General features: G+C 35.0%; 1 protein-coding gene across 9 annotated transcripts in view; it reads left to right on the top strand.

Moving 5' to 3' along the window:
* The window catches only part of LOC128208856 (ryanodine receptor-like), a 116,479-nt gene that overhangs the window by 86,003 nt on the left and 17,291 nt on the right, over nucleotides 1-13,185 (top strand). For all 9 annotated transcript variants that reach the window (XM_052912504.1, XM_052912509.1, XM_052912506.1 and 6 more), the window contains 18 exons: nucleotides 288-417; nucleotides 543-685; nucleotides 989-1,045; nucleotides 1,381-1,515; nucleotides 5,081-5,193; nucleotides 5,695-5,788; nucleotides 5,931-6,101; nucleotides 6,306-6,377; nucleotides 8,651-8,750; nucleotides 9,099-9,178; nucleotides 9,501-9,577; nucleotides 9,993-10,147; nucleotides 10,643-10,731; nucleotides 11,230-11,358; nucleotides 11,837-11,941; nucleotides 12,143-12,224; nucleotides 12,432-12,502; nucleotides 12,932-12,997. In XM_052912504.1, the coding sequence (XP_052768464.1) occupies nucleotides 288-417; nucleotides 543-685; nucleotides 989-1,045; nucleotides 1,381-1,515; nucleotides 5,081-5,193; nucleotides 5,695-5,788; nucleotides 5,931-6,101; nucleotides 6,306-6,377; nucleotides 8,651-8,750; nucleotides 9,099-9,178; nucleotides 9,501-9,577; nucleotides 9,993-10,147; nucleotides 10,643-10,731; nucleotides 11,230-11,358; nucleotides 11,837-11,941; nucleotides 12,143-12,224; nucleotides 12,432-12,502; nucleotides 12,932-12,997 (1,869 nt within the window). The remainder of the gene's footprint in view (nucleotides 1-287; nucleotides 418-542; nucleotides 686-988; nucleotides 1,046-1,380; nucleotides 1,516-5,080; nucleotides 5,194-5,694; nucleotides 5,789-5,930; nucleotides 6,102-6,305; nucleotides 6,378-8,650; nucleotides 8,751-9,098; nucleotides 9,179-9,500; nucleotides 9,578-9,992; nucleotides 10,148-10,642; nucleotides 10,732-11,229; nucleotides 11,359-11,836; nucleotides 11,942-12,142; nucleotides 12,225-12,431; nucleotides 12,503-12,931; nucleotides 12,998-13,185) is intronic.

Raw genomic sequence — 13,185 nt, 5'->3', positions numbered from 1 at the left:
TCAAGATTAAGAGCTTTTAAAATTTAATGTCTTGGCCCCTTTAACTTTTTTGGGCATGAATCCCTTATACTCAAACTCAGACTACCAGTCAATTTTCAGGATGGACAATGACCAGCTGTTAGAACCCCTGAAATAATGGCATTGAATTGTGTATTTATCGTAGCAATGAGAGTTGTAATTTGAATGTTACATTAATACATGAACAGTTGTAGAGATTTGGAACAAAAAGACATATTCATTTGCAATGTGATTGTTGATATTTGACTGTTGCATTTTTCCCTGGACAGTTGTACAAGCGTGAGGAGCAGAACTTTGTCTTGTCTAACGAGATAGACAACATGGCCCTGATTATGCCGAGCCAGACGAAGCCAGTGGTTGCACAGATGGACCCGGGGATGGAGTCCAAGAAACCCACAGGTATTGAACATTATAAGATACTTGATTTGTAGGTATTAAAAATATCTTGTGATATGCACACTTCTTTTAATTTGACAATAAAAACATAGGCGTAAAAATGACCCATCCCATGTGATAAACTTCAGGCAAGAAGCGAGAGAAGAAGCGTCTGGAGCCTCACAACAGTCTCAATGTGGCCTGTCTCAAACGGCTCCTGCCCATTGGTCTAAGCTTCTTCAGCGGACGTGAACAAGAATTGCTGCAGACGGTCAAACAGAAACTGATTGATGTAGGGACCCTTTGATATTGGGCTGTAATATTTGTGTTCACATACATGAGAATTTACTGGGTTAAATATCATTATATGAGGAAAAGTTCTAAGGAGAGATTATGGAGTGATAGTCACCATGTTTATTACAAGAATTATAACAAGAATACTACGATATTTTCCTTGCAATTTCTCCAATTTTATGTTCTCTGATTTTGTGTCACACACAGTACCAAAGGTAATTTATCACATCATGTAGCATATCCTAGTATTTACAGAGGATGATGTCTAAATATTTACGATACACATATGTTTTTCTTCTAGGACCCAGATGCAGATCTTGAAGATTTCCTTGTAAAAATACTTGAAGAAGTGGAAGGGGTAAGTTGATTCAATCTAACATCAAGTAACACAGCACAAGTGTGTTTTCTTCTTGGTAATCCAGAGGCTGTTTCCATAAAGGTTCTTAGTTGTTTTTTTACTTGTATAGCAAAATATTGAACATATGTTATGACATAGTGAATTGATCATTTCATGAAATATCTAACATCTTAAATGAAACTAGCCCCGGTTTTTACACCCTAAAAGGACTTGTGCATGAGGCAGATCACCTTATAACTTTTCACAATAAGCTTAAGTAAATAAGTGTACATAAGCTTAAACAACTTGTGTGGACTAAAAATGAATATTGAGTCTAAAAATTCTTCCCTGTACAGCCTATAGATGAGAAGATAAAGTGGCAGAAGGTTCTGTACCAGAAGATTGGTGGCGGGACAGGCAACGAGGGCGACCAGAACCGTGTCATTGATCGTATCATATCCATGGCCAAGGTCATGCATGGGCTACATACGGTCAGTGAAGCTTTTAATCAGTCCCTTGCTTGTTAGTGTTAGTGTTAGATATTATATATTAGAGATAACATTTTAGACAGTAGATATAAAGGCTTTGTTAGTGTTTCTTGTAGTCAAAGGGCACGGCAAGCCATTCAGTGTTTTTCACTTTCTGACCAAAGCTATTGAAATAATTGGGATTTCAATGTTATTTATTATTTTTATGATAAATTAAAACATAGTTAAGTAGTTCAAAATGAAGATGAAGATATTCACTAGAGATATTCATACAACTTAAGTCTTTTTTATTGCTGTCTGTTTTTCAATTCTGTTTTTCCAAAAATAAAGTTCAGTTATTGTCATAGCCTTGTTGTACTTTTTGACATTGTCAAGCAAGAACTTATAATAACCTTGGCTAAAACTCAAAAACTGTTTCAGACATTCAAATGAAACTTGGTGCACATGTTCCCAGAGACAAAACTCATGTGTGTAGAAGGGCCAATAACTCTGGTTTTAATAATTATTCAGTTATGCAACTTTTTGGACTGAAATAACAGGCGAGTATTTATGCTCTCTCCACAATTCTCTTGTTAAAAAACCCAAAACAATCAATTTGTTTTTTCTTTGACTACAGTTTGTACGTAGCTTATGGCTTTTGTTTGCTGCTGTAGAATTATAAAATAACATTTAACTTATTTATCTTGTTCAGTTTGATATTAAAACATGTTTTTACTAAATAGTTAACTGTGTTTTTGTCTTTAAGTGTTTTCTTGTTGTATGTTTTGTGTATTAGTGCAATATATTTTTTTACATCAGAATGAATAGAGTTTATGGGGCACTCTTATCATTGAACATATCTCACATTTGAATTTTCGAATAATTTATATCTGGTCGTAATAATGCGGGTATAATATTTGGACTGACCAACTATTTTTTTATTTCATTTCTGGCATGAGTTTTTTAAGTAAATTTCATGATTTGACGATAGTTTCTCTTGCGTTCCTTGATAAGATGCCTCAAATTTAATTCAATGAGTCATTTCAGATTTTTTTTATTTTCATTGGTAACATTGTATCATTTAATTTGATGTAAAACTAACTCTGTTATATTTGTTTTTTTGCCTAACGCTAATAGAAAGCTTATCTTTTGATCGTTTTTTCTTAGTTTGAAATACTAGCCTCAAAATTTGAGGACATTACGATGGTGAATGTAAGTTTTACCAAACTCTGAGGTTTGGTGTTCATTTAACCTACCATTTTCATCTGGAGTAACCCCCTAATTTTCATCTGTGTGCTAACCTTTGTGAACCATCATAGCCTTCCATACATGGTACGTGAGCAATATGTATGAATCTTTTTGCTCATTGTTTGTGATCTCTGTTCATCTTGTTGTATCTCATCATGGGTGTTCATAGCCCAAAATCAAGTTTTGGGCAAAATATGAGTTTTTGACATATTTATTGTCTGTTTTTCGAAAATATTAGGGTATCAACATAGCTTTGATGGTGTTGTGGTTGTCATCAGCATTGGCTTCGTTGTGTTAAACTAAAAAGCTTATTATATTCAAATGAAACTTAAAAGACAGGTTGCCAGAGGCAATATAAACATGTGAAGTAAGGCCAATAACTCTTGCTTTAATTATTGTAGAGTTATACCCCTTTTTATTACTATCAATAAAGGACAACCATTGGTGTTTGCTGTGCGTTGCACTTGTTTAATGAAGTGCAACACCTTTTTACTAGTCAAGGGGTTCTGATTTGGAGCAAACAATTCTGTGATGCAAATTTGAAAAGGTGAAACATATTTCAAGTTGATATTCCGCCAATTTTTTAATTTTAATGTGGAAGAAGTATTTCCTGTTTTCATTATAAAAGTGTCTTTGCAATGTTATTTACCCCAAATTTAATATTATTGACTTGCATGCTTAATTGTCATGATAGTATCTGTGAAATGCTTAATATCTTTGCCTTAATTTCTTGGGCCGGTATTCAGGTAAATTCCTAACTTGTCTAGTCAATTTCATCACCTTTCAAAGTGAAATTAAAATACTTAAATAAAAAACACGCATAAAAGTTTGATATTTTATGAGTAATATGAAAATAAAGTTTTTTTGACATTTCTAAGTTGTTAAAAATAATTACCATGGAGACATTTAATGTAGGAAAATGATGTAAGTTAGGAAACGACTTAAGTTGTTAGATGAATACCAGCTCAGCTCTATCCTGACCTTATGTTTCCTTTGTGACGTTCCTAAAAAATACTTAAATATTGCCTGTGAGAAAGTATTTAAAATACATATTTATATCTGCACAAATACAAATATATTAATATATAAGCCTTTCATGTGTATAAAACATGTCTCTGTTGCTAAGTTTTGATGTTCAGCAGCATATTAATGAGTATAACAATGAGAGGGTAAAGTGGTGTAGTGGTTTAGGTGTTCCACGATCATCGAAGAGGTCTTGGGTTCGATCCAGCCATGGAAACTTTCACAGTACTGGTTTTTGTCCAATAGATGGACTTCAGCTTGATTCATATGTCTTCAAAATCAGGCTGAAATAAAGTAGTAAAAAACAAGCATGTCAAGTTTTATGTGGTACTATGTCCAATTTGGAGTATTACATAGCTACCACTTTTTTGCAACAATAAATGCATGTGCATGTGTCACAGCTGCAAATTTAAGCTAAGAAGCATTCATCACCCTGAAGAACATAATATTTTCATTGAAACCAGGAAAAAACAGTTATTACATTAAATCCTCATTGAAATGAGCTTTCAAAGTCAAAACATAGGAATTCCTTAACTGTTGAACGTTATTGAAAATCTAGATTTTAAAATAATTGAAACTGAATAGCCGACAATGATTGTAAAATGTTAAGTTTATTTGCTGAGAGGCAAATATCTCAAACAAAGTCATGATACATTATGCCGTACAAAGTCATGATACGTTATGCCATACAAAGTCATGATACGTTATGCTGTACAAAGTCATGATACGTTATGCTATACAAAGTCATGATACGTTATGCCATACAAAGTCATGATACGTTATGCCATACAAAGTCTTGATACGTTATGCCATACAAAGTCATGATACGTTATGCCATACAAAGTCATGATACGTTATGCCATACAAAGTCATGATACGTTATGCCATACAAAGTCATGATACGCTATGCCATACAAAGTCATGATACGTTGTGCCATACAAAGTCATTATATGTTATGCCATACAAAGTCATGATACATTATGCCATACAAAGTCATGATACATTATGCCATACAAAGTCATGATACATTATGCCATACAAAGTCATGATACGTTATGCCATACAAAGTCATGATACTTTATGTGGTACAAAGTCATGATGCTGTATGTGGTACAAAGTCATGATACATTATGCCAAACAAAGTAATGATATGTTATGCCATACAAAGTCATGATATTTTATGCCATACAAAGTCATGATATGTTATGCCATACAAAGTCATGATGCGTTATGCCATACAAAGTCATGATACATTATGCCATACAAAGTCATGATAAATTATGCAATACAAAGTCATGATACATTTGCTGTGTTCAGGTGGAGCATCCTATGGGTCACCACAAAAACGTATGGCGAAAGGTCGTATCCACGCAGAGGAAGAGGGCAGTGATGGCCTGCTTCCGTATGATCCCGCTACACAACCTACCCAAGTAAGTATAGGCCAGATTCTACTATTTGAGGTTCGAAGAAGCTTGGGAATTCAGAACACAACTAAACCATGTTCATACCAGACATGCTCTACAGCCTGTTATATTGTATGTTGGAATAAGTTTGCAAACATTCTACTTTTTCAGTATGACTGTTTTTAAAAAATATATATGTATAAATATAGCCTTGGACTCTTCATTGTCATTAATGTTTTACTGTTGTGCAAAAACTTGATTTGTTCTTGAATACCATTGAAGAGATTAACATTAAACTTGGTACATATATTAACATTATTGATATGCATATTTGTTTGCGAGTCCTATAACACTGGCTAAAATATTTGTTGTGTTATGACCCTTTGTTGACTTAGAAAAACAAATGTGTGTTGAGATACCATTGCATTTGTCTGCCCTTAATTATTTAATTTTAAAATAAGCTTCTGAACTTTAACTATTTTTGATTTGTAAACTCTTGTGGTAAGTGCATGTTTGACCATGTTTCAGGCACCGCTGTATCAACTTGTTCCTGAAGTGTTACCGGACCCAGTGGCTCGACACAGAGGAGTATGAGAAAAAGATCCTGATTGATGACCTCACCGTGAGTATAGTTTTATTGTAGTGAAAGCATGGCCTAATATAAATGATTATTGTATTATGATGTGGTGAATTCAAAATATTGCTCTTTAGTCTGCTAAATTTCTACACTGTTTGTATTCTTAAATTTTCTTTCACACCTGTAGCGGTCAGATGAAGATGAGGAAGAGGCTGGAGAGAAGAAGGAGGACGAGGAGGAGCGTCCTGACCCTCTAAAGCAGCTTATCACATGCCTCTCCCGTGCAGCCACCAAGGAACAACAGAGCTCCATGCCGGAGGACGACCTTTACATCTCATATGCTCAGATCATGAGCCAGGTGGGTTCGCCTTTACATATCTTACACTCAAATTATGAGCCAGGTGGGTTGGCTTTAACATATCGTAGGCTCAGATCATGAGCCAGGTGAGTTTGCCCGTATATCCCATATGCTCAGATCATTTTAAAGTATGTACTATTTTGTTAGTAAATAATTTTTTCAGTAGCTGGAAACCAATAGTTAATTGAAGATTGCATGTTTCAGAGTTGCAGTGGTGCTGACGATGACGATGATGATGATGGTGGTGACGAAGATGGGCCTGGCTCGTCTTTCCAGGTAAATAATCTAAACAACTTTGATCTATTTGTTTTTAACTTTCTTTCTTCTCTTATGGACTATGTTCTCCCTGATTTTCTGATCTCTCCTAAGTCCTTGGTGACTCCTACATGTTACTAAGCTCTGAGGTGTTCTGATATGATTTTCTGTTTAAATCTTTAAGAGCAAACATACGCTGTATCTGCTGTTAAAGTTGTAGGACTTATAGAAGAGTTTAATGTTCTTATTGTATTCTTTCTCCATGAAATCTTGTATTTATTGTACATAATGTTTTTTTTAATGTTGTTTCCATATGACTTTCTCTCGTTTCAATTATGACTTCCTCTCGTTTCAAATATGACTTTATGTTTTTATTGTTTTCATGCAGTGTTAATCTTCCTGTTACTGTTTGCCTGGCTTTTCACTCTTACCTATATAATTTGCTATGTATTTGCTTATTTTTATTAAAGTTAACTTTTTAATAACCTCGGGCACTGTAGTTAAATATGCACTGAATTAATAGACTTACCTTCGGCACAGTTATTTGATTACCAAATTATTGAATTTCACTATCATTTATTAAACTTTTCATTTCATAAGTATGTTGATGTTTTTCCTGAAATTATATTGTTATTATGTTGAGATTCTCTTCTTAAAAATTATTTTACTGATTTTTTCCACTTTTACATTTATTATTACTCTGTTGTTCGAGTTTACTGTAGTTTTTATAGTAAAATTTGACATTCTCTAAAATGTAAAATGTTATTCCTTAAAATCTATAGATTTGTCTTAAACTGAGATTTGTGGCTGTGGAGTACACTTTCTCACTGTTGCTTGGTTACATTTTACCCAGCTTCATCTGGACATTTTAAAGGTAGACGACTCCGCCTTGCCTGGTACTCTCCTGTAGAGTTGTCCCTCCCTACAAACTCACACGCAGAATTGTTGTACAGAGTTTAAAGAAAATAATGCAGATTTGCATACAATGATTATTATATCACCGTGATATTAACACTTATGATTGAGGTTGGGGTCAAAGTTTACAGGGGGCTACTCCTATTTTGCAAGCTTAAATTGGATAAACTGTAGACATACATATCAAAACTTCTTTTTTTCTGAAATTTGATGGCAATTTCCCTTTCTTTCTTAAAAAAAATCAAATAAAAAATAATCATTAAGTATCATCTTGATCTGGCTTTATCCTGGAAGTCATTTTATTGAACATTATATATATCGTACATCTGAATTTAATATTTTTTCGACTAATTGCTGTTTGTCTTCTGTTAGCTGCAATCATTTTGCTGTTATCATGCACATGCCATGTAATTGATATGACATTTAATTCGGATTATGACCACCATCGATAATAACTTACTTTGTTTAACAAAAGAGTATATTGAATCTAAGTCCAGGTGCATTTTTTTTTGTTCAGGGTTATCATGTGACTAGTGCACCTCTCCATTGGTTGAACAGTTATGAATATTTATATTGGGGTGATTTGTTGTCATATCATTTACAAAATAACCAATTTATAAGAGTTGAAAATGAAAATACTCTGCTAACTGCCATGTGGGTTTGTACATGGTAATACTAGCTCAGATAGTTAGCGATGTTGTAACCGAATGTACGTCAGTCAAAATTTTAATGAGTTAGGGACGTGAAATTGAAATTATTTCAAAAGAATGTAAAAAAAATATTCCAAGATTAATTCTTGACTCTTGAAGTAAGAGTGCAGTAACTGTTGTATGCTATGTTTCTTATGGACGAAATGTATGTATGTACATGTTATGTACATGTAGTTGCCCCCGGTGTAGTAAATCTGTATATTTTAGTTTAGCTGTGGTACGGTATATGATTTTGTAACATACATGTCATATTGTTATGAAGTAATTATGTTATGTTTTTTCTTCTGTTAAAAAGATTGAAAGACTAACATGCTGCACCATGTTTTAATGCATTTCCATGTTTTAAAATGATTGTATTTGTTATGTAATCAGTACAGTCATTATTTTAACAAGATTCTAACATCTTATTGTAATTGCTTAACTAAAAAATTTATGCTAGATATCTCACAATTTGAAAAAGAGCATTAACAACCGTGACTTGATAAAAGGACTGCAATGATGATCGATTCTTTTATAGCAGTTACTGCAGACTGCCTTATTTTCGTTATTTTCCTGTGAACAGAGGTCAAAATATTGGACGGAGGTGGAATTTTCAAATCATAATCAAGTCATTGCAGCCCTACTGCATACTCATTGTTTATGCTCTAAACCATTCTATTGTTGCTATAGGAACAAGAGATGGAGAAGCAACAGTTACTGACGGAGCAGGCAAGACTGGCAGACCGGGGCGCAGCTGAGATGGTGCTGTTGTACATAAGTGCTAGCAGAGGTGGGTGTATGGGTACTAGGTGGGGTTTGGGTAAGGGATAAGTGTAAAGGGGGAATGGGTTTATTTTTATGGGACAGGAGGGGCGGGAGGAAGACCTGCAGACAGGGGAGTATCTGTGATGGTGCTTTTCTACATAAGTGCTGGCAGAGGTGGTTGTTTGCGGTGTATGGAAGTATAGAGGGGCAAGGGGGTCTGTTTATAACATTGTTGATAACATTTCCTGAAAATGGGTATATTAACAAATTGTTGATATGCATTCATCAAATTTTAAATTTCACTTGTTTTTGTACAAACTCTGAACAAAGAAAAGTTCCTTCAAGAATATCATTTGTGTTTGTTGATTTTCAGGCTGTGTTGGTCCCATGGTTACTGAAACAATAGAAACGGGCATTTCTCTACTGCGGGGTGGTAACACAGACGTTCAAAAGGTAAACACTTATTTCAATAGTTTGAGATGTGCTTCATGACATTCCCTATACATCAATTGTTTCTGGGTTTTTGAAAAAAAACACCATTAGTTTTCTTTTAAAATCACGGACATTTGCATCACTCTCTTTTAACCACCTCAAAACAACTGACAAAAGTCATGTCAATGGAAAGAAGTGTTTATATGGGTATTCCAAATGGTTATCTTTGCACCCAGTTGGTTTAGCCAGACTACCAGTAATGTATTGATGCTGTAGTGGCTCATATCATGTACACTTTTATTTCTTCCGAGTATGACATGACATGTTATATCTCCGTTCACAGAGGATGTTGAAGCATCTTAAGGACAAAAAGGATGTTGGTTTCTTCACTTCTCTGACAGGACTCATGCAACAGTGCAGGTACATATCTTACTCATAAACATACATACTTATGGGCATCATTCCTTATAAAAGACAATGTTCTGAGAGTTGTCTAGTGTTATACATGCACACGTATCACTCCAGAGCTTGTGGGTTTGACCCTTACTAGAGGCACATTCTCTTGGCCTCTTCGAAGTGACACTAATTTAGGTCTCTACCAAGGAAACAAATTCAAGAGTAATTAAAATCAATAAATAAATGATTTAAGTTGACCTCAATGTATATGAGCGCTCTTTTACATAAATGTAAGATACCATTAATGCAAATCACAGAAAATTACATAATTATTTAGTGTGAAACTGAAAGCATGTTTGAAATCAATGACTAGGAGTCAAAAACTTTCACATCCCTTTCATGATAGACATGGCAAAGCTTACCTATTGTTTTATTACAGTGTGTTGGACCTGGATGCGTTTGAGCGCACCAACAAGGCTGAAGGTCTGGGTATGAGCTCTGACTCAAGCCCGGGCGAGAAGAACCTACATGATGCCGAGTTCATCTGTAAACTCTTCCGCTTCCTACAGCTGCTCTGTGAAGGCCACAATCTTGGTGGGTGGTTTTTGCATTAAAATGAACATGAGTATTTTAGATTTCTCTGTAAGCTTTACTGTTTCTTCAAAGAATTGAGTCAGGTATTATTAAAGCCTTTATGCCATTAGCTGCAACACAGTTGCTACTCCTTACCTATTTGTCAAAGTTATGCTCAACAGTGAGAGTAAACCATTTGATATAGGGATCCACCTCTCTCACAAGACGTGTGTTCAAGCCCCATCAGGGGTCCTTTTCATGACCACACTTATACTTGGTTTGACCCAGAAAACAGACTCATAATTGATTCTATATGCTGTCTTCTTACGACATAATCTCAATAAAAAGAAATTAGTGTAAACTTAACTGAAGTATTGCTTACAGTTGTCTTGGTTCTTAAATATTTCTGATTAAATATAGAAGCACTCAGAACTGTTTTGCTTTTATATATTGATATACTGTTACACTGTTTGGGTACAAAGTGATAAACCGGTGTGCAATCTGTGTATATTGCAGAGTTCCAGAACTACCTGCGCACCCAGGCAGGTAATAACACGACTGTGAATATTGTCATCAGCACCGTAGATTACCTCCTACGACTCCAGGTCAGTTTAACTATATAATGGATCATTGTTTGTTTCAGATCGTAATAAATTGGACCGAGTGAGCAGTAGAAGCAATATCTTATATGAGCTTTCATGATGTGAAATATATAGCCATCTGACCCTGAAACAAACAGTTTTTCTTTTTATCATATGCTCAAAAGGATATGAATGTCAATGATAATTATAGTTTTTTAGAAAATGTGACAAATTTTTATGTGAACGTAATGCCTATTTGTCAATGACAATATTGAAGTTGTGTCTCAACCCCGTGCACACTTATGTTTGATTTGGAAGTAAGAGCGGGAAAAATATCAAATTGTTATATCACTGTTTGAATCAGTGAACTATCAGGGATTATTTTAGCATTACACGCTGATCACTCCTTACTGATGAGTTTGCTTCCAATGTTATGCACTTGTAAGTTGGAGTCTGGCCCTAAATTGTATACTGGAGTTTTCCCCATTAATTTTATGCACTGACCATAAAGTCTGTATTCAGGAGTCGATCATGGACTTCTACTGGCACTATTCTGGCAAGGACACAATCGATGCAGCCGGCAAGGACAATTTCTGCCGGGCAATCATGGTTTCCAAACAAGTCTTTGCCTCCCTCACAGAATATGTCCAGGTGGGTATCTTAACCTCATATGTGACGTACATTCAAAAATAGCCTAAGCACTCTTTCAATTAGTTTATCAAAGAAAATACTTTAAATGTTTAACAGCCTGGTCCTAATCATTTAAATAAATATTGTTTTCAGAACCATCTGACCCTGTCCTGTTCCTTGGGATCCCTATAACTCATTTTTAATCTGTAATACAGAAATGGCAGAAACTGTGACAGGGCATTGCATCCTTTGAATCGTTTCCTAAACAAACCTAGAAGCAATTTGTACCTAGGAAAGGTTTCAAATTGATGCAGTACCACTTCTAGGTATGAAACTGCTCCTAGCATTCTTCATGAAACCTGCACTCGGAGCCAGTTGACTTGACATTCCTGGCTGTGGGGTGCCATAAGACGTTTCCTTATATTAATAGTCTCTCTTTTGTAAATAATGGCTTGAATATGTGTTTATCATTCATGTTAGATGATTCCTCCCATTGCAGGGTCCATGTTCGCAGAACCAGCTGACACTGGCCCACTCCAGGCTGTGGGACGCTGTTGGAGGATTCCTCTACATCTTTGCTCACATGCAGGAAAAACTCTCACGGGTATATGGCACTTTGGCTAAGTATTTCTCAATAATTTTAGCATCAAGTTTAGAACTTTATATATTAAAGTTGTTGGCTTTTATATTGAATTAACATGATGCTTGGCAGTCAAAATCCTTCCTGGTGCACATAATGCCTGTATAAGGAAACAATCCTGCCTGGAACCCAACATAACACCTGTGTAATGTTTTGTTCTTCTAGGACTCGGACCAGCTGGAGTTGCTGCGGGAGTTCATGAAGCTACAGAAGGAGATGATGATCATGCTGCTCTCCATGCTGGAAGGTACACACACTTCTTTGGCTTAGTTCATTCCTTAATGCAGTGTGAAGGAGACTTGTTATGAAGAATTATATAAAATTATGAAAGGCGGTTTTTGTTGACTAAATTACACAATTATTAGAGCTTTGTCGCAAAATAACCATTTGAAGTTCATGAAATCTTACACTGTATACTTGTATGCTGTACTGACAACAAACTTTCTATTCGTAGGCAACGTGATGAACGGACCTATTGGTAAACAGATGGTCGACACACTCGTTGAATCCTCAAGTAATGTTGAGGTAAGTAGATCTTTTAACAACATTAAGTATCATTGCTTTTTTGCAAAGTAAGAGAAGTGTAGGGGAACGAATGTGATTGAAAATTGAAAACCTGGCTGTCATGGAAAAGTTTTGATTATAACTATGCATATAACTCTCCTAAGTTTTTACAGAAATGCATATAGCATTATGATATATGATGCAAATATTTTAACAATAACATAGCTCACATGTGTAGAACATTCAATCAGTCTGAAAATTAACAGCTTTGAGTTCTGCCCCTTGATCAGCTCAAGGTAAGCAGCAGTTCATCGTTTATTAGGTCTTGATCCTGAAACAAGATGTCCCCTTCCAAACATGGCATTTTCCTTGAATTGTGAGTTGTTTATTTCATTAATAGAAATAAATTTTATTGAGCATTTTTTGAATACAAATAACTGATTGTTTCAGATGATCCTGAAGTTCTTTGACATTTTCCTGAAGATGAAAGATTTGACCACATCCGAGGCCTTCTTGGTACGTATAATGGTTAATATGCAGGAAAAATGGTTTGTAGATAATACAGATAAAGCTTTCTTTTCTATACTAAATTAGACTTTGATCAATCCATATTTAACATTATCTTTGTATAACAATTTATAAATATTGATGGACATCCCTGATATGAATGATACTGTTTAATATATGTTATGAAATATTTTCAG

Source organism: Mya arenaria, chromosome 11 (genome assembly GCF_026914265.1).
Source record: "Mya arenaria isolate MELC-2E11 chromosome 11, ASM2691426v1".
NCBI lineage: Eukaryota > Metazoa > Mollusca > Bivalvia > Myida > Myidae > Mya > Mya arenaria.
The sequence above is the reverse complement of the archived record's forward strand: the minus strand, read 5'-3'. Positions and strand labels throughout refer to the sequence as shown.